Source organism: Peromyscus eremicus, chromosome 5, assembly GCF_949786415.1.
Source record: "Peromyscus eremicus chromosome 5, PerEre_H2_v1, whole genome shotgun sequence".
Lineage (NCBI taxonomy): Eukaryota > Metazoa > Chordata > Mammalia > Rodentia > Cricetidae > Peromyscus > Peromyscus eremicus.
Genome location: NC_081420.1, coordinates 102,995,754 through 103,014,904, shown reverse-complemented (window position 1 = coordinate 103,014,904; position 19,151 = coordinate 102,995,754). Strand labels below are relative to the sequence as shown.

General features: G+C 48.6%; 2 protein-coding genes across 10 annotated transcripts; one reads left to right on the top strand and one right to left on the bottom strand.

Moving 5' to 3' along the window:
• The first annotated feature begins 181 nt into the window (after positions 1-181).
• On the top strand, positions 182-19,146 carry Tmem208 (transmembrane protein 208). 2 transcript variants are annotated; one of them, XM_059264167.1, is made up of 8 exons: positions 182-219; positions 12,778-12,831; positions 15,790-16,031; positions 16,591-16,686; positions 17,755-17,814; positions 18,390-18,526; positions 18,680-18,764; positions 18,868-19,146. In XM_059264167.1, the coding sequence occupies exons 3-8, from the start codon at positions 16,026-16,028 to the stop codon at positions 19,003-19,005; spliced, it is 522 nt and encodes a 173-aa protein (XP_059120150.1). In that variant the 5' UTR covers positions 182-219; positions 12,778-12,831; positions 15,790-16,025; the 3' UTR covers positions 19,006-19,146. The 2 variants fall into 2 exon arrangements, with proteins under 2 accessions (XP_059120150.1, XP_059120151.1); XM_059264168.1 differs by lacking the exon at positions 18,868-19,146 and having other exon boundaries at positions 18,390-18,552.
• LOC131911801 (F-box/LRR-repeat protein 2-like) lies at positions 989-15,913 on the bottom strand. Of its 8 annotated transcripts, none has more exons than XM_059264160.1 (8): positions 15,784-15,913; positions 12,556-12,657; positions 3,855-4,847; positions 2,286-2,501; positions 2,023-2,166; positions 1,649-1,866; positions 1,377-1,550; positions 989-1,279 (listed from the first exon to the last, which is right to left on the bottom strand). In XM_059264160.1, the coding sequence occupies exons 1-7, from the start codon at positions 15,805-15,807 to the stop codon at positions 1,382-1,384; spliced, it is 1,866 nt and encodes a 621-aa protein (XP_059120143.1). In that variant the 5' UTR covers positions 15,808-15,913; the 3' UTR covers positions 989-1,279; positions 1,377-1,381. The 8 variants fall into 8 exon arrangements, with proteins under 8 accessions (XP_059120143.1, XP_059120148.1, XP_059120149.1 ...); XM_059264165.1 differs by having other exon boundaries at positions 989-1,550; positions 3,855-4,358; positions 4,725-4,847; XM_059264166.1 differs by having other exon boundaries at positions 989-1,550; positions 3,855-4,340; positions 4,725-4,847.
• Positions 19,147-19,151: the final 5 nt, after the last annotated feature.

Below are 19,151 nucleotides of genomic sequence, written 5' to 3'. Positions count from 1 at the left end.
GATGTAAGCTCTTAGCTACTGCTCCCCACCATGATGGTCATGGACTAACCTTCTGCAACTATAAGCAAGCCCCCAATGAAATTCCTCCCTTTATAAGTGCCTTGGTCATAGTATTTCACCACAGCAACATAACAGTAACTAAGACACATCCTATATTGTTCAGTATCTCACTACTGTTCTATTACTATGGTTACCACGGTTGAATACTGAGTTAAGCTGGTAAGTTGCACAGACATGTTTTAGTCCTTCCATTTGGTCTTCAAGGTTCCTGTTGTCAAGCCAGCATCCTCCCTACACATACCCCTCCATACCAGAACCAGCTCCAGTCTGTCCATCTGACCTCTATGCCCTCTTCTGCCATTTTCACTGCCTTGATGCCTTCCTTGACCCTCTAAATTCATTGCTGCCCTAGGTTCCTTGCCCCGGGTGCTAATTCTCTGTTCATACATCCCCTGCATACCACACTGTTGTGTCTACTGGCTTATTTGCCTCCCTATGGAGCTTGGTGATTGGGAGAACAATGGCATTTCTGAATTCTAACCTGAAGCACAGTGGCTGCAGGTACTCAGCACCGGCTAGCTGCTTCTAGAACTAATAAACAGACAGACAAGGCATGGGTACACACAAGAGGATCACTGGATAGACTACCTCAGAGCTGCTATTGAGAAGGCACTGGCATTGTTCAGAGGGTTTGGACTATATGACCACTTAGGACCCTCCTACTCAGAGATTCTTTGCTGTCTTATTTCTTACCCTACCCCAAGACAGTACATGAATCTGCTAAACAGTTGTTCCCAAGTCTGGTTAAGACCAGTGCCTTTGCAGCAGGGCATGTCCAGAAGGGTTGTGCTGGGAAAGGCCTCCAAAATCTCCTATGTGGAGGAAGCCAGGACCTAATTGAGTCAGTGTGGGGGCATCTGAGGTTCTCTGTGTTAACTGAGATGGAGAAGGGAGAGACCCCTTAGTCTGAGAACATCAGAGGAAGACATAAAATCTGGAACTTTTAATCTTGTTTGGTTTACAATGAAGTTGATGGATTGACTGCTAAAGCTCAGGAGGGGTGGAGACCCCCTGGGAGCAGGCAGAACAAAGGCTTTAGGTCTGAGTAGCAGGCTGGCAGGAGGCACAGAGTGGCCCTCCCCAGCATCGGGCCCAGCTCCTCTGTGAGCAGGGCCCATGGCAGCCAACGTGTAGCTGGAAAGAGGTTGCTGCCATCTGTAGGGTACACTGGGGCTGCAAGTATCTTGGAATGGTCCCATCCTGAGTCTTAGAAAAGGTTCTAGAGCAGGAGAAGGTACTAGGGCAAACTCAGGTCCAGAGGCCTGGGCTAGGGCTATACTGGTGAAGGAAGATGAGCTTCAGGGATAGTTACTGACCTGGCTCAAAGCGTTAGGGTCAGGTCAGCCCCTCCCACAAAGCGGGACTGGATGCAGGTCACCTGAGGCAGCTGTGCTTGAAAGTGCCTGACAGCTGCCACGTTGATACCAGGACACATGGCCACATCCAACACTCGAAGCTGCTTGCATGCCTGCCCAATGGTATCCAGAGTTCTGCAAGGAGGCCATAGCATGAGTGCCTGAGCCAGTGAGTGTCAGACCCAAGCCCAGCCCGTGCACTGTGGCTCAATGTAATGCCATCAAACACTCACTGCTCTGTGAGCTGACTGCAACAGGACAGGTTGAGGTGTTGCAGCCTGGGCCAGAACCTGGCTGCCTGGGCCCATCCCTCATCACTGAGGTGGCTGCAGTGACTCAGTGCCAAGCGCTCCAGGCTGGGACAGCCCCTAGCCACAGCTACCAAGCCCAAGTCTGTGAGTGCTGGCAGTAGGCTCAATGATAACTGTCTCAGCTGAGGGAACTGGAGCACCTGCAATAGGGATATAGAATGGCATTGGGACACAGAACCTGGGCCCCTTCCAGGTTCCTTGCTTCTACCAGAAACCAAAGAGAAAGGGACTCCAAGAACAAAGTGGGTTGGCCCAATCCCCTAGCACCAGCCCCAATGTCCTCAGCTTATTCACACCTTGGCCAAACTGGCATCAGTCAGTTTGCTGCAGGCTGTGAGGTCCAACTCCTGCAGGGCCTGAAGCATGAGCAGGGAGGGGCCCTGTGACTCAGAATTAGGCTCTTGAGGGTCTGGGGCCTGATTTTCCACCTCTTGGGGTAGCTGTGGGAAGAAACCACTGCTTCTCAGGTTCTTCATAAGTTCTGCTAAAGATTCAGGAAGTGCAGAGGGCAGCAGAGACCAAGGTCACCTCACCCTCCCTAATTTCAAGGATCTCATACCTGGGGACTTAGCATAGGCTCCTCACTTGGCTCCTTCTCCCCCAAAAGCCCCCAGTCCTGGAGCTCCTTGCACCAAGCCAGGCGCAGGACTGACAGGTGAACAAGGTAGGTACAGATGGCTTGCATGGTCTGGTTAGTGAGGGCCACACAGGAGGACAAGTCCAGCACTTTGAGGCTTGGGCCCAGTGCTGGGATCATGGAGAGCACTGAGGCATCCTAGGAGGACAAAAGAAAAGGCACAGCAGCTTGTGCCTCCAGGCTTGGCAGGGGTCATCTGCAAGGGTCTGAATGAGAGAGAGCAACATGGTCCCTGTGTTGGTCGTGAAAGTCTGGAGTGAACAGGGTGGGCTGTGAGTGGTGGGAGACCTAGATGAAGTTGCTGGAAGACACAAAGGCCAAGACTATGTGTGGCACAAGAAAGGATGTAGACAGGTACTTCTCAGGTAGCTGCCATGCCTGTGCTCTCAGCCCGTTTGAAAGGATGGGCTGAGGCAACACTGATGACTGCCCACTGGACCACCAGTGCACAGGTGAACCAATCAGATCTATTTCCTCTAGATTCTGAACCTGACATCAGTGATGCCACCACCATGAGAAGTTGGCAGCAGGAGCTACAAGCAGAGCACACAATCTGGGTGTGTAGATTCAGAGAGAGCTGTGGGGCATGAGGACTGGTAAAGCAGCTAAGAGACACTGGTGGCCAAGGAGTTGTTAGGGGTGGAGTGCTTGCCATGAAATGAAGCTGAGATAAGTTTTGGGTTTGGAATGCTCTTGTCATAGTAAGAGGTTAAAGGGATAACCCACCAAAAAGGGACCAGCTGACATTGTCAGAAATAATGGATGCCACCCATATGGGCAATACTGAGCCCCATGACGGACGGGTCTGACTTCCGCCAGGAGGTGATGGTAAAGCTCCCAAGTGACCCGCCCACGGCCCTGCCTACTGAATATCTTCCTCAGTGCAATACAATACAAAACCTCCTATTGGTTTTTCCAGACAGGGTTTCTCTGTGTAGCCCTGGCTGTTCTAGAACTCACTCTGTAGACCACACTGGCCTTGAACTCAGAGATCTGCCTGCCTCTGAGATAAAAGGTGTGTGCTACCATGCCTGCCAAGTTTTCTTTCTTTCTTTCTGTTTTTTCTTTTCTTTTCTTTATTTATTTATTTATTTTTGGTTTTGGTCATTCAAGACAGTGTTGCCCTGGCTGTTCTGGATCTCGCTCTGTAGACCAGGCTGGCCTCTAACTCACAGAGATCCGCCTGCCTCTGCCTCCCATGTGAGTGCTGTTAAGGATTAAAGACGTGTGCCACCACTGCCTGTCACATTTTCTATCACTCTTTGGGCTTCCTCCTTCCAGAACTCACACACAGTGTAGAGACAGGCCAGCAAGGACAGTAGAGGCATGTGCCACCACATTATCTATCTAAGCTGCTGTTACCTTTCAGACCACATCCCAAATTCATTTCTAACTACTAATCCTGGGACACAAACACTGGCTAGCCCCTCTGAGGCCACAGGCCCAGCTCCCCCAGGTGCCCTGGAAAGGGAGGGAGGGAAAGTAACTCACCTTCAGTGAAGAGCAGTAAGCCAGCCTGAGAGAAGTCAGTGCAGGTGGAGCTCTGTGAACTGAGCCTAGGACCTGGGCCAGTTCCCGACCGCTCACGAGACAGCACTCAGCCATGTCCAGGCTCTGCAGTTTATGCAGGGCCCCCAGGGCTGCACAACCCGCATCAGTCAGCCGCTGCAGCTTCCTCAGACTCAAGTGCCGCAGGTGTTGGAGGCCTCGGCTCACAGCCAAGAGTGCCCTGTCAGTCAGCTCTGAGCAGCCACTGAGGTCCAGGGAAGTAAGGCCAGGCTGCTGGCGGCACAGGGTGGCCACAGCCTCTGAGGAGAGGTCTCTACAGCTGTGTAAGCTCAGCTCCTCCAGCTGCAGTCCAGTCACTTGGCCCAGGGCTTGTAGGGCCTCAGGTGGCAAGCCAGTACCACTAAGGTCTAGGGCCCGCAGCCTACCAGCTCGCTCTTTGACGAACTGAAGCAGGTTGTGGAAGGAAAGCTGGGAGGGAGAGGAAACCTGCGGGGTAATGGAGCCCCAGGTTGGGCCTAACTCAAAGGTAAGATGGCAGTAGGCCAAGGAGAGGCGTTCCAGGCTAGGGAAACAACCACTGAGATGGTTGAAGCTGAGGTCAGTCAGGTCACGCAGGCAAGCCAGGTTAAGATCACGAAGGCCACTCAATGCCTTTCGGACACACTGCGCTGTCTCAGGCTGAGCCAGCAGAGTGCCTGATGTGAAAAGACTGTTGCAGCCGCTGAGATCAAGAGTGCGCAGGACTGGGCATCCCAGGATCAGGGCCAAGAAGGATGCCTCTGTGGGGCTGCCCCCACCCAGGCACAAGCTCTCCAGGTGTGGGCCTAAGTGGTAAGCAACAGACTGCAGTACCTGGTGCGAAGCTGGTGAGCCATCCAGATTGGTCAAGCTGATGTGTGAAATGCCCCTGAGGCCCAAGTTCTTGATGGCCGAGAGTGAGGCAGAGGACACAGGAATGTTGTACCGCACATTTGTCTATAGGGTAGCAGCAGGCCTGAGGTTAGATTTCTCAGAGGTGGAAGACAGTTAAGAAAGGCCTTTCTACAATGAGCACCCATCCCTGGTGTGTGTGTGTGTGTGTCATGTGTAGCTGAGGAGGGTGCAGGCAGGAAGTGGGAGCTGGGAAGAGAAACAAAGTGGGAAGCAGGAAGGCAAACCTGCTGGATTTGGGAGGAAATGACTATTGGGCCATCAGGAAGGTGAGTGGAGGACAGTACTAGATACCCACAGAGGGGCGAGGATAGAGTGGGGAGTCAGCAAACTGAGCACAGGAGGGCTGTGGCCTATAGGACACCACTGACGCCTTTGTGGGGTGAGAGAACAAAGAAGGCTGGACCACGATCTTTTGCAGTCTCAGGTCTTGAGATCTGCTGGCCCAGCCAGGATCTCGACACTAGGTAAGCAGCCGACGGCCCCAACTTCCTAGAGAGGGCTTCGAGGACTGGAAGGTAGAAGTGAAGCAGGTGTCACTCAGCTTCTTGTAGTCCAAGTACCAGAGGTCTGGAATAAACACCAAGGTCTAGTCCCCTGGTGGCCTGAGTGCTCAAGCACATGAATATTTGCAAAAAAATGTGTGAGCAGAGGTGTGCATATGCGTGTGTGCGTGTGTGCATGCATGCGTGCGTGTGTGTCGGTGTGTGTGTTCATTCTAACACATGCCTAGAACACCTGTATCACATCTCTGCAGGAGATGTAGCAGGGAAGACGACAACGGGACTCCCCAAATCCTGTCCACCAGATCAGGGATGCAGCTCAGTAGTAGAGTGCTTACCTAGCATGTGTGCAGCCCAGTTAGAGCTTCAAAAAAAAAAAAAAAAAAAATCACCTAGTCCAATTGCCCTACCTGTTGCCTAGGTAGCAGGAAAGTGGTTCTTAAGGAAGGCTTTAGTTTTACCATCAACATGGTTCTAATGCAGGAAAGCTGAGTTCTAGAAAACACTTACCTTTGTCAGCAACAACAAAAGCACCCTGTTCTCTGTTTCCCTCAGAATAGCACCAACAGGGCATGCAAAAGGCAGCCCTGACATGCAGCAGGCAATCCTGCAAAATCATAGAGGCACTATCCTCCCAACCAATCCATAACCCATCCCTACCAATGGGGGAGACAGCCTGGCTTCTTTCTCAGCAGAAACAGCCACCGTGACTGTTGTGGTGGGGAGGAGGATAGGGTAAGAGGCAAAACTGGGGAGCTGAGAATTGAGAAGCTCAATTGGTAGAGTAGTTGGCTGTCTAGCACAAAGTCCTAGGTTCGACACCTGGTATTACAGAAACCAGTATTTGAGGGGTAGAAGCAGGAGGATCAGAAGTTCTAGGACATTTTTGAGACCATGATGGGCTACATGAAACCCTGTCTCAAAAAAAGAAAAAAACAGAGACCATCTCATGGTCTCTCTCACAGGAATCCCTGTGATCCTCTTCCTGATCCCACTTCTAGACTGTGGTTGTTCCCTGGTCCCTGCAAGAGGAGCACTCACCACAGGTCCCTATCAGATCCCCTTGCTATAGACTAGTGGAGACTCCCAAGGGCCTAGGTTTCTCTCTCAGGTTTAAGGAGAGCTGGAGGAAGTTCCCAGTGTGAAGGGCTGGGGAAAGAGATCAAACGATCTGAGAAGGAAGGCTGTAGAGAGAAAATCGGAGCAGCCTCCAGCCACTGAGAAGCCCCGCACACCATGTGGATCGGTCTGATGCCGAATCTACTAGAGCTGGAGGAGCTGTGAGCAGCTCAGTTGCCCAGGCAGCGCCCGCCCCCACCACTCGTATAGCTTAGGAGCCTAAGAGCCACAGGGCCTCTGTGCTAACAGCTACAAGCACAAAGGAGCTTAGCTTCCTTCCTTTCCTGAGAGCCTGAGCAGCCAGGAATGTTCTTCCATTTCCCACTACCTCTCTGTGAACAAGGCAGACAAACAGCCAAGAGAAGGCACTGGCAATCACCGTAGGGTGCCATCCACAGTTGGCAGCCACAAGACAAATAGGCAGGGTCTGGCCCACAGGATTTCCAGCTACTGGGCAGAGAGACTTGAGACCACACCTGGCCCCACTGTTTGTTTGTTTGAGACAAGGTCTCACATAGCTCAGGCTGTCCCTAAAGTTGCTATATATCAGGAGATGACCTTGAACTTCTGATTAGATTTCCTCCCAAGTGCTGGGTTACAGGCATGCATCACTACTATTAGTTTTATGTAATACTGGGAATCAAGCCCAGGGCTGAGTACAGGCTAGGCAAGTATTCAACCAACTGAGCCATATCTCCAGTGGCCCCTGACTATTGTCAGTGTTAGCCATGCCAGCCTTGAACCCTTTACACAATGGTCAACCTGCTCCTGAGGTCAGTTGGATGGAATTGCAGGGGCCAAAGGGCAGTCTTTTACATTTTTTTTTTAAATGTAGAAGAATATTTACTTCTTTGAGGGGCAGATGCAAGTAGGGCTCTTGGGTTCTAGACTTTGGCCTTTTCCAGGCCCTAAGAAACTGTTTTTGGAGGCTTGAGAGAGGACTGGAAGGGTACCTGCTCTAGCTTCAGCCACTCCACCCACAGATGCCCATGGAAGCCCTTGGTCTCCTTTCCCCATCTTGGCATCTTAGGAGCACCTGCAGTCACTTTAAGTACCCACTTCTGAAAAAGACAATCGCCCCTTGACTGTAGGAGGTCGGGGCTTTTCAGTACCTAGTGAAGTCTCACAGTGAGACTACAGGCTTGTGCACAGGCTTGGAGAGCCTCTAAGAGAGAAGTGTTCCTGCTGCTTAGTACAGGGATCCGAAAGCTAAGGCACGTGCTTTCCTTTCAGAAAACTGCAGTGAAATACAACTCTGTGCTCAGAGTACTGGTCTCTGGGGAGAGTTAAGTACTTTGGACAGGAAGACAGCAGTGGAAAGAATCTGAACTGCTCCACAGTGACCAATCCAATGGTGGCCACCCAGGGCTTGCAGGGCACTAGGCAGAACTTGGAAGCATGTGGGGGCACTGCCTTTCCCTGCTTTATTTATCATTATTTGGGATACACTAGGATTAAGTGAACAAAATGGGAGGGCAGGAGGAATCAGAAGTCACAGAGCCCAGGTGTCCTGGCCTGGCGTGGGAGACTCAGTTCCAGCTTTGCCCTAGTTGACAACTATCTTCCACAGTGTCAGTGGCTGGTGACACTGCCTCCTGCTCCACCTGCCTACACCTGAGCCTTGGAGCACAGGCTCTGCAGACTGCTCTCTGGGGTATAGAAATGGTGACGTCGGGCCAGGACCCCAGATGCCTGTGTACCTACAGCTTGGCCTTCCACCGTTCTCACCCTAGCAGGGACCGTGTCGATGGGATCTGGAGCTCCCAGTTAGCCGCAGCAGTACCAGCTCTACAACAGGGTCTCAGGCACAGACCCCAGCCTTCTCTTCCTTCCCTCCTTGCTCTCCCTGTCCCCTCTCACCCATCCCCAGGAGCCTGACCACTCCCTCCGCCCTCTTCTTCCTCGAAGGTCTCTATGAGACGGCTCTCTCCTGAGGGCTTGTAGTCTTCCTCCCCCATGCTGCTGTGCCCACTCTTCCTGCCTACTCATAGATAACAAACCCAGCTGCCTACTTGCAGTCTGTGCTGGAGATAACGGAATACTGCTGAAGAAGCCATGGCCTTCCCTATCCCGCTTCCTCCCTTCTCACCTAACCCACCGTTCTCTCCTGCTCTGGGCCTGCTGCAAAAGCTGCTCTGCAGCACCTAGCCTTCTTAGAAATGGGCGCACATCTTAATCCCAGCACTCGGGAGGCAGAGGCAAGTGGATCTCTGTAAGTTTGAGGCCAATCTGTTCTACAAGGTGAGTTCCAGGACAGCCAAGGCTGTTACACAAAGAAACTCTGTCTGGAAAAACAAAACAAAACAAAACAAAGCACAAAAAAAAAAAAAAAAAAAAAAAAAGAAAGAAAAAAGAAAAGAAAAGAAAAAGAAAGAAATGGACTGTCCTGCTTCAAAAAGCAACCAAAGCCATCAGGTGGGAAGTCCGTTCCTGCTTGCTAGCTGGCTCCTGATAGAACCCTGCCTCTGACTCCTAGTCTTTGGTTCAGGCAGTCCTTTCTTCTGGCTTGCTGAGCTTTCCTCACCTCATCTCCTGGGAATTCTGCTGTTTTTGTCTTTCCATTGGTCCTTCCTCAGAGGCTATGAACAATAGATTTGGGGTTTGGTTTTTGGGGAAAGGGTCTGGTTATGTAGTTCAAGCTGGCCTTGAATTCACTATGTAGCCCAAGATGGCCTTGTGATCACAGCAATCCTCCTGCCTCAGTCTCCTAATGCTATAGCACCTTTTCTCATCTCCAAATTTTCTCTTTCCAGTTTTCCCCTAGGAAGTATGAGGACACACTCACTGTTGGGCCATTTAGTTCCCCTCCTTCCTGCCAGAATCACTCATTCCTGGTCCCAGCTCCCCTCCAGCAAGTCACTACCATGTAGGAGCTTCTCTTTAGCCTTTCACAGTGTCCTCTTTACCATGCCACCTGCTAAGGAAAGGCTATTGCTATTAACTTTGTGTTACTTCCAATGTGTCCCCTGGCTCTCCTCTTGCCTTTTAGCCTGTTTTTCATTGGTCTCTCTGGAGTTATTAAAAGACAGACCCAGACCATAGATGAGTAGGTTCTCCCTGCCTTGTTATACCTAATAACACATACACATGGACAATCTTTGTCCTCTTCCATGAGCTCTCTGTCACACTATACTTCACCCTATGGGGCAATAGGGTCTTTGGTATGGGAGCATGTGCTGTATGAGTGTGGAATAGGGGTACATGTGGAAGCCAGAGCAGGACACTAAATGTCCTGCTCTATCACTCTTTGCCTTATTCCCCTGAGACAGGGTCTCTCACTGAACCTGGAGCTAGGCTAGCAGCCAGCAAACCCCATCAATTCTCTTGTCTCTGCCTGCCACAGCATTGAGGTTACAGGAGAGGGTTACGTAGGTGCTAGGGATTTTTTTTCACAGCCAGCACTCTTAGCCACTCTACTGAATCATCTCTCCAGTCCTATCTTTTCTTTTTGTTGTTTTGTGAAACAGAATCTTACCCAGGTTGAACTCTAACTTGCAATTTTTCTGCTTGAGTCTACCAAGGGCTGAGATCACAGACATGTGCTACCAGGCCTGACCCCAGCTACTTTCTGATCCATATTGTTTTCCTCAACCATATTAGAGATCAACTGCTTCATGGACCTCTAGAAACCCTGATACAAAATATCCAATCCTGAATCCACCATCTATCCCCGAATCTGCTGGGCCTCCTAAACTCTTACCACCCTTGATCAAGTTACCCTCACTCTTAACACCCACATGTCCCTTCCACTCCATTTCCTTGATATATCGAATTGTATCCCAGCCAGGCATGGTAATGCACCTTGAACTCCTGACCTTCCTGTCTCTCCTTCCAAGTGCTGGGATTACAGGCAGGTGCCACCACATTCAACAGCATACATAGCATATATTATGAGCACTATTTGTTCTTTATTTTGCCAGTCCCTATGGGATTTTACATCATTAATCATCCACTTGGTGTTTTAAATGCTCTCCAGCCTTGGTCCTCTGTTTGTTACACTTTTCCCTTACATGGAGTTACTCAGATTTGGGGCTTTACTTCCATCCATTTTTTTTCTTCAGTTCTGGGTGATGATCAAACCTAGGGCATGATACATTCTAGTCAAGTACTCTACCACTGAGCTACACTTCCTGCCCTACTCATTCTTTAATTACATCTGAGTCTATATTTATTACCCATACCTTTCTCTTGAATTTCTCACATAGACATTCAATTATCAACTGAGTTTTGGCAACTGGATATCTCATACTCTAAATTTTTCATTCTAAATTTTTCAACAAGTCCAAAATACAATTCCTTTAGACATTAAGATCCATGACACCAGATAGATAATCCAACAACAGACTCTACTTACATGTATACATTTGATATGTAACAGAGGGGTTTCTAACCTAACAGAGAAGATTAGATAGAAATGATGTAGGAGCTATTTGAAAAGCAAACAGATCAGCTCCATACTTTATCATATAAATTAAAATAAGTTTCATGAATAAAACACACTTCTCACTGATAAAAGTTAAAGCCAATCAGGGTGTGGTGGTTCAGGCCTATAATCTAAGCACTTAGAAGGCTAAGGCTAGTGGTTCATGGCTAACCTGTGCTACATTGTAAGACCCTGTCCAAAAAAAAAATTAAACTTAAAAAAAAAGAAAGAAAACAAAACATTAAAACCATAAAACAGAAGTAATTTATTTTTGTTGAGCCAATCACTACTCTAGAAATCAGTCGTATTTTTTAAAAGAATAAAAATACAAGTATACACTGATGAAATCTCTGGAGGGCAAGGGATCTTTAAAAACCATGGAAGAAAGAAAAAGAAAACAATCAACAACACAGAAGTTTAATTTCTATATCTCAGAAATAAAACAGCTATCTACAAATGAAAGGAAAGGGCAAACATATCAGAAATATATTTTAACAAATATATAAAGAATTAATCTTTAACGTATAAAAAGCTCATAAAATGGGCAAGCAAACTACTAAGACCCTACCCGTTAAGTGGATAAAGGACAAAACTGCTAATGAGGAAAAAAAACCTTAATTTCACTAATAACTAAATCAAAATTAACAGAAGATCATTGTCTTTCAATAGTACAGGTGTCTGTATTTCCCTCCTGGCTGGGCTGCCTCCCCATACTCAGTCTCACCCCTCTAGTCCACTGTGGAGTCCATATCACACTGTCTCTTACCTGCCTTCACATTTCTTTCCTTCTCTTTTTTTTAAATAACTTATTTATTTTATATATACATTGGTGTTTTAGTACCCCATTACTGGAGTTATAGACAGTTCTGAGCTTCCATGTGGGTGCTGGGAATTGAACCCAGGTCCTCTGGAAGAACAGTCAGTGCTTTTAACCACTGAGCCATCTCTCCAGCCCTGTCTTTCCTTCTTTTTTTTTTTATTATATATACAGTATAAATCTCCTTTTAACTACGTGGAGTGGCCTAAATAATTTCACCAATAGTATTCTGCCTGCATACCAGAAGAGGGCACCAGATCTCATTACAGATGGTTGTGAGCCACCATGTTGTTGCTGGGAATTGAACTCAGGACCTCTGGAAGAGCAGTCAGTGCTCTTAACTGCTGAGCCATCTCTCCAGCCCTGCCTTCACATTTCTTAAAGGCCCCACAACTAACTGGAAGAAAGCCCAAGCTCTGCTACCTGGCACATCTGCCACCTTGCAATCTTGGCCACATTCTAGTCTCCTCTCCTACCATACCCCCACATAAAACTCAATACAGTTATTTGGAATTTGTGTGACTGTTTTCAGAACTTCCATACCTTGATGCCAGTTCTAGACGACCAACATGCACTCTCATCCTATTCTCTCAGGCCTTCCCTGATGCTACTGGATGATCTTGTTTGGGTACCCTTATCTTTGTTTTACCTTTTCATTGAGTGCTATGGTACTGAACACACAGTATCACAATGATTCATGCTGTCTTTTTCCTTCATTGGACAATGTACTTCTTAGGGGGACTAGGTTTTATTCACCTATATACCCCAAGACTTGTATGTATTAATGTATGAGTATATATGGATGGATGGATAGATGATGCATAAGCAGGGCCATGAACAAGTTGAAGTGAGGGACAACTCAGAATGAATCAAGTGAGGTGGGTACCTTACCTCTCGAAGGGCATTCTGGGCTGCACAGTACCAAGCCCGACTCACAAGGGATGCCTCTTTCTGATCTGACAGAGGTAGGAAGCTCAGGATATATGTGAGCATCTGAGGGAAAAAGATAAGGTGTTTGAGGGCTGTTAGAACTGGGTCTGAGGGCATAGGAGCATTGGCTTCTAGTCCATCTTGGACCCAAAGCTTCATGAATTATTTGCTTCCCTTCTCCAGCCTCCAGGCACATCTCCTGAGAATGGACCTAACATGAGCCACTTCTGAGTTCAGGTTTGTACCAAGTAAGAAGAATCCAAATTCATGCCCAGTTTGGTAGAAACAGTCTGGCACCGGGGCCAGACAAACCTAGTCCAAGTTTCCACTTGGCTAGCTGACTTCCTTGAGCCTTGTTTTTGTCTGTGAAATGGCAACTGCAGTGAGATTTAAATAGGTTCTTGTGAGAAGTCACAAACATAGCATTTTCCATAGATCTAGAACATAAGTCGAATGCTACTCTTTTTTTTCTCTCATTCAGACAGGGTTTCACTATGTAATCCAGGCTGTCCTGGAACTCACTCTGTACCCAGACTTACACACAGCCATTCTCCTGCCTTAGTAGAATTATATCCCATGTGATAGAATTGTGAGTGTGAGCCATGATGTCTGGCTTTGGGACCCCCTATTCTTTTCCCATCTTCTCTAGTATCAGTTTGTTTTCTCAGCTAGCGGTTAAGGTAGGACAACACAGCAAGTTTGGGAGACTCTCCTCTTCCCTCTAACTGTGCTCTATGAGTCTACAGGTGGTGAGGTTGGTGGCTCTATCTAGGACTAAGAAAGGGGCCACTTGGGAGGCCAGGAACAATTTCCTATTAACTGTCCTTTTCTTTTAGAATCTTCCCTCCTCAAGTCCTAGGGCAATGTTTTCTAGGCAAACATTTCTAGGTGAACATGCTAATTGTCCTATTTCTGTATTCCCCATGACTCCCAAGGTTCAATCTTTTGATTTTCTGTTTACTTGTACAAGAATAGTCAACAATGTAATAGCTTTATGTTGTCATGTTAACCAAGCATTAGTCTCATACTGCCAATTGTCTACAGGGTCCGACACTCAAATAGTTCTCAACCTAATCTCAACCCAAATTGCTATTTTTACCCTCAGTCCAACTTTACCTTTTACTGCCAACTGTACTCCCAATCTGAGGTTCCTAGTGATACTTGGATTCATGGTCTTTCATTCTTTACTCACAAAACTGAAGTTTCAGGCAAGGTTAACTCAGACTCATCAAATCCTAGCTCTACTACTTTCCAGGTAAGTATCTCCAAAGTATGTGACTTCTCTGAGCTTCAGTTTCTATACGTATGAAAAATGAAGACATTAAAAATAATCTAGCCAGGTGGCAGTGGCGCACGCCTTTAATCCCAGCATTTGGGAGGCAGAGCCAAGCGGATCTCTGTGAGTTTGAGGCCAGCCTGGTCTAAAGAGTGAGATCCAGTACAGGCACCAAAACTACACAGAGAAACTGTGTCTCAAAAAACCAAATAATAATAATAATAATAATAATAATAATAATCTAAATTAGTCTTATAGGGACCTAGATGGTCCATAAATGGCTGCCAGATGGCCATTATTAACATTTCTACTTTTGCAACTTCATCATCTTAATAGCTCTAAAGTTTATCCCCCTAGACCTAGATTCCTTTTACAGCCTCCTTGTTTCTACGTTCATCCTTGTTAGTCCATTCTATATAGTCATAGAGTTAATTTTCCAAAACGTATCCAGTTTCACTACCCCTGATAAAAATCTTCTGTGTTCCCCAATAATCTCAGAACAAAATCCTCACTCCTGGGTCAGCATTGCCAGGCCTCCATATTTGGGTCTGCTGGTCTCAGAACATCCCCAGTCCATCCTCCCTACCAATATAGCAAGTCTATTTTCTTTTCCTTATGTGAAGCTCTTTCTGGGAAGTCCTTCTGCAGTGACTAGCAGTTCACTAGCCCATTGCGTTCTCTCCTTCTCTCCTCGGATGCTAAGTACATAGGCAGTATTCAGCCAGTATTTGCTGGATTAAAAATAGAGAGTCCTTTACCCCTACTTTTACCAAAGGTTTGCTGAGGGAAGGGGTGGGAGATGAAGCAGATTATTATTGAGAGAAGAAGGACTAGGACCAGAAAGGAGAGGTATGAAGAAGAGTGTTGATGGGGCTGGACAGACCAAAGGCCCATCTCTAGTGGGCTAGGAGGGAAGACTGGGCTAAGAGAGTGGCTGACCTGTCTTCTGGGATGATAAACCCTGGGAGTAAAGAAAAAGGGAAACGTCTTCATGGGGGAGGGTCATAATTCCTTAAGCTGAGAATGGAGTAGCCTCTCTCGTATGGCTAGAGAGGTAGAGATAATGGTGGAGTGGTCATCCTACGAGCCCACCCCAAGGGACTACTACTGGTCATCCATGGGATTTACAGGTATGAGGATAACCTCTGGGGCCAAAAGGGACTAGGATGTCATTGCAGGTTCTATTTATGCTAAGGAGAGGGTGCATTCTAGGATTCAGGGGAAAGTGGCCTTTCTTGGGTAATGGGAGGGGGCTGCCAACTCCCAGGGAAAAACAGATAGAGAGGCCATTTCAAAAAAGACACAGGACACAAGGCCTGTATCTGTATCTCCTTACCCATGAGAGCAGAGTACTCTTGCCTCTAACTAACGGAACAAACATACCACGGGGTGAAAAATACTGGGGCAGCCATCACTAGGGATGTAGCAGGCATGTCTTAGATTAAAGACCCTGGCTGCTGTCCCCAGAACTGATGGGGAGGGGGCAGTCTATTTCCAACTGCGAGGACGGTGGGGGAGGGGCGGAGGAAATGCAGCGACCATTCTAAGGGGCCAACCGGGATAAAATTGATTACCCTTCAGGGATGGTGGAGCGGACATCTTCTAGAACTGAGCGGGAGGGAACGGCCATCTCAAGGGAAGGAGATGGTTAGAGAGTCTGTCCTCCTGAGGTGACAGAGTAGTCATCTTCTGGGGCCAATGGGTAAGGAGAGGATGGTATCCCAACCGAAGGGGTCGAAGTGGCCCCAAAGCGGGCTGTTACCCAGAGTTTGCAGGTCCTGGGATTCGCCGGGCGGCTGGTTTCCGCCTGGCGGGAGGTGCCGGGCGAGCTGTCAGACAGCCCTTCCCCAAAGCTCGGGACCCCGAAGGCGGGGCCTGTCCCCGACCCAGGCCTGAGGACCGCTTCCTCTCACCTCCAGGGGCAGTGAGTCCGCCATCGCCTCTCTGCCGTCTCCGCCCCCACGCAAGGCTTTCTGGGAAGTGTAGTCCCATCACCCCTGGGGCGGGGCCTGGGAAGGAAATGGAATCCACTTCCGTCCAGAATCCTGACGACTTCGGTCTGTACCGGAAGTGCATGGGCTGCCGATGTGGTCTCTACTGACTGCAGTTCCAGTTACTCGCCCTTGTTTCCGTGGCTGGGTATTTGCTTCGCACTATGGCGGTAAGAAGGATGGGTAGGGCGGCGTCCGCACCGGCAAAGCTTTCCCGGTGTTGGGGAAGTGAAAACAGGAAGGACATGAAGGCATAAGGCACTGGGCCAGGGAGGGGCGCCATCCAATGTGTGGTAGAGCCAGTGGGTTGCCGGGAGAGTAGTAGCGCAGGAATATACCAGAACTAGTGTTCGAGTCGGGGGCGGGGGGGCAGTTGTCAGTTCCAGATCTGAACTACCCCTCCCCCCCATAAGCTGGAGAGGGACGCCATTAAGTTCCCCTGGAGTTCCTTCGGAGAGGTCCTTAGCCCAAAGCTGAACCTTACCAGGAGAGCCAAAGAAGGTATTAATGTAGTTTGGGGTATTTCAGGGAGAGCATTAGGCGATCATAGCTGGGGGTAGTGTGAAGATGGTGTCTTGACTATAGGGGGAGGATGGACTAGAGGAGTGGAAGTCATCTCAGGGATTGCTAGGTTTGACAGAGTACGATAAGGACTTCGCTGAGGCGATAACTAAGCTGGTGTGAGGAGTGAGGCGAAAAAGCTGACAGCATCTCATCATTCCTCTGCAGCCCAAAGGCAAAGTGGGTACAAGAGGGAAGAAGCAGATATTTGAAGAGAACAAAGAAACTCTCAAGTTTTACCTGAGGATCATACTGGGAGCCAATGTAAGTTGCCTGCCTCGTGTTTTCTATGCCCTTTAATAGCTCCAGTGTTCTCTAGAGCTATCTGATTAGGGTTACTAGTAAGTGACAGCCAAGGTTCCAAAAGAGAATGTTGTAAAGAAACGAAAAGCTAGGCATGAAAGCACAAGCCTGTAATCCTCGCACTAGGTAGGCTGAGGCAGGACGGGAAGCTTGACGTTTGGTCTACACAGAAACCCCATCTCAAAAAAGGGGGGGAGGGATGAGAGAAGCCAGCCACAGTGATACATAACTGTAATTCTAGCTACTTGAAAGACTGAGGCTAGAGTGTTCAAGGATAACCTGAGCAAAAAGCAAGACTCCAGTCTCAAGGAAAGAGAGTGAAAACAGAAAGTGTAGCTCAGTGGTAGAGCCCTTGCCTAGGTTTGATCACCAGCACTGCCTGCCCCCCCCCCCCCAATATCCAGAGCTGAGTGGTTGAGAGAGGACCTGGGTTCCATTCCTAGCACCCACATGGTAGTTTACAGCCATCTGCTCCAGAGGATCCAGTGCCCTCTTCTGACCTCTGTGGTACCAGGGACACAAGAAGACATGTGGTGCACATACATACATACAGGCAAAACACTATATGCATAAAATATATTTTAAAACGTGTTTTAAAAAATAGCCAGGTACTGGTCGGTGGTGGCACACACCTTTAACCCCAGCACTTGGGAGGCAGAGCCAGGTGGATCTCTGTTTGAGGCCAGTGTGGTCTAGAGTGAGTTCCAGGACAGCCAGAGCTGTTACACAGAGAAACCCTACCTCAAAAACAAACAAACAAACAAAAAAAAAAAAAAAAAAAAGTGCCAGGCACAGAGGAAAGTGTGAACTAGAATTAGAAACAAAATGAAGAAATGAAGCAGTGAGTCCCAGCTGAGTTTGGCTGTCCTCACACTACACTGACTTCTTTCCTGGACTGACATGGGTGTCAGAGTTGTCTGACTCAGGAAGCAGAGCCCTTCTACCGCTTGGTTTCTTGGTCAGAGTTGAGGAAAGCCCGTCATTTGGGGGTAGCTTTCAACTCCAGCCTGATCCTGCGTTTGCTCGTAGGCCATATACTGCCTCGTGACCTTGGTTTTCTTCTATTCATCTGCCTCATTTTGGGCCTGGGTAAGTATCCTTGTTGGGGGATTTTCAGTCACACTGTGAAACCCAAGCATGCATCTGCGTTAATTAAATAAAATTAACCTTGGGTCAGGAGGCTGAGTTAGCAACTAGTTGACAGGAAGTAATCATAGAGCATCAGAGGGCATCTGGGAGAGGGAGGGAGAGACTTGTAGTGGTGTGGCTTTTGTTTGTTTGTTTGTCAGAGCTGAAGGAGGCTCTCTTTGGGAGATGTCAGCAAGGAGGTTAGCTAGTTGCTACTCAGCCTCTGAGCTAGCAGGTTTTCACCCCAGCCTTTGGATCTTGAGCTTTATAATTAGAATAGAGATTTAGTTAAAGCTACCTTTAGTGGAAGTGGCAGAGCTGGCGCCTGTGGGAACAGAATTCAGGCTGTGACCTGAGTGGCCAGGCAGCTGCTAGAGAAGCAGGCCGGTAACTGCAGAGTTGCAGTTGCTGGCTGAAATAGCAGTAGATTAAGGCACAGCCACTGTGCTGGAGTTAAAACAACATATCCCCATCCTGGAAAGTGAGTGTACAGGGTCAGTGCCGAGCAGCTTTTGATACTCTTTCTTGTTTTGCAGATGGCCCTAGGCTTTAGTTTGGCAGTATATGGGGCCAGTTACCACTCTATGAGCTCGATGGCTCGGGCAGCCTTCTCCGAGGATGGGTCCTTGATGGATGGTGGCATGGACCTCAACATGGAGCAGGGCATGGCAGAGTGAGTGTCCCCCATCGCCAGCCCAGGTGAGCGGCCCCAGGGCTGGGGCGCTGGGGCCCACACAGCCCAAGACTCACAACTACTTGAGCAGTATGGAAGGGGGTAGAACCATGCCGGTCTCCTATCCTTGGCAGCCCTTCCTTTTATCCACAGGCACCTTAAAGATGTGATCCTACTGACAGCCATTGTTCAGGTGCTCAGCTGCTTCTCCCTCTACATCTGGTCCTTCTGGCTTCTGGTACGTGGACTGGAGGGCTGGGCCTCCGAAGAAGAAAGTACTTAACACACCCCCACCCCCACTAGTCCCTGCAACTGGCTTCAAGTTACCCTTTCTGTCCTAGGCTCCAGGCCGGGCCCTTTACCTCTTGTGGGTAAATGTACTGGGCCCCTGGTTCACGGCAGACAGTGGAGCGCCAGCACCAGAACACAATGAAAAACGCCAACGCCGACAGGAGCGGCGGCAGATGAAGCGGTTATAGCCATCACTGTGGCCACAGACTGCTGGGCGCTGGTTGGTTCTATTAGGCTGCATGGCCCCATGCCTGGAGCAGTGAGGGCCTAGTTTAAGGGCCAAAAGCAGCCTGAAATATAGGATAACTAAATAAATTGTTTAGAATGTGGCTAA

Bases quoted from the DNA above. Each gene is read 5' to 3' on its own strand.
- Tmem208 (XM_059264167.1), top strand. The intron at 18,527-18,679 runs GTGAGTGTCCCC...TTTTATCCACAG, and splicing joins ATGGAGCAGGGCATGGCAGA to GCACCTTAAAGATGTGATCC. The intron at 18,765-18,867 runs GTACGTGGACTG...TTTCTGTCCTAG, and splicing joins TCTGGTCCTTCTGGCTTCTG to GCTCCAGGCCGGGCCCTTTA.
- LOC131911801 (XM_059264159.1), bottom strand. From the start codon at position 15,807: ATGGCGGACTCACTGCCCCTGGAG. The intron at 2,502-3,854 runs GTGAGTTACTTT...TTGTCCTCCTAG, and splicing joins CTTACTGCTCTTCACTGAAG to GATGCCTCAGTGCTCTCCAT. The intron at 2,167-2,285 runs GTATGAGATCCT...TTCTTCCCACAG, and splicing joins AGCCTATGCTAAGTCCCCAG to CTACCCCAAGAGGTGGAAAA.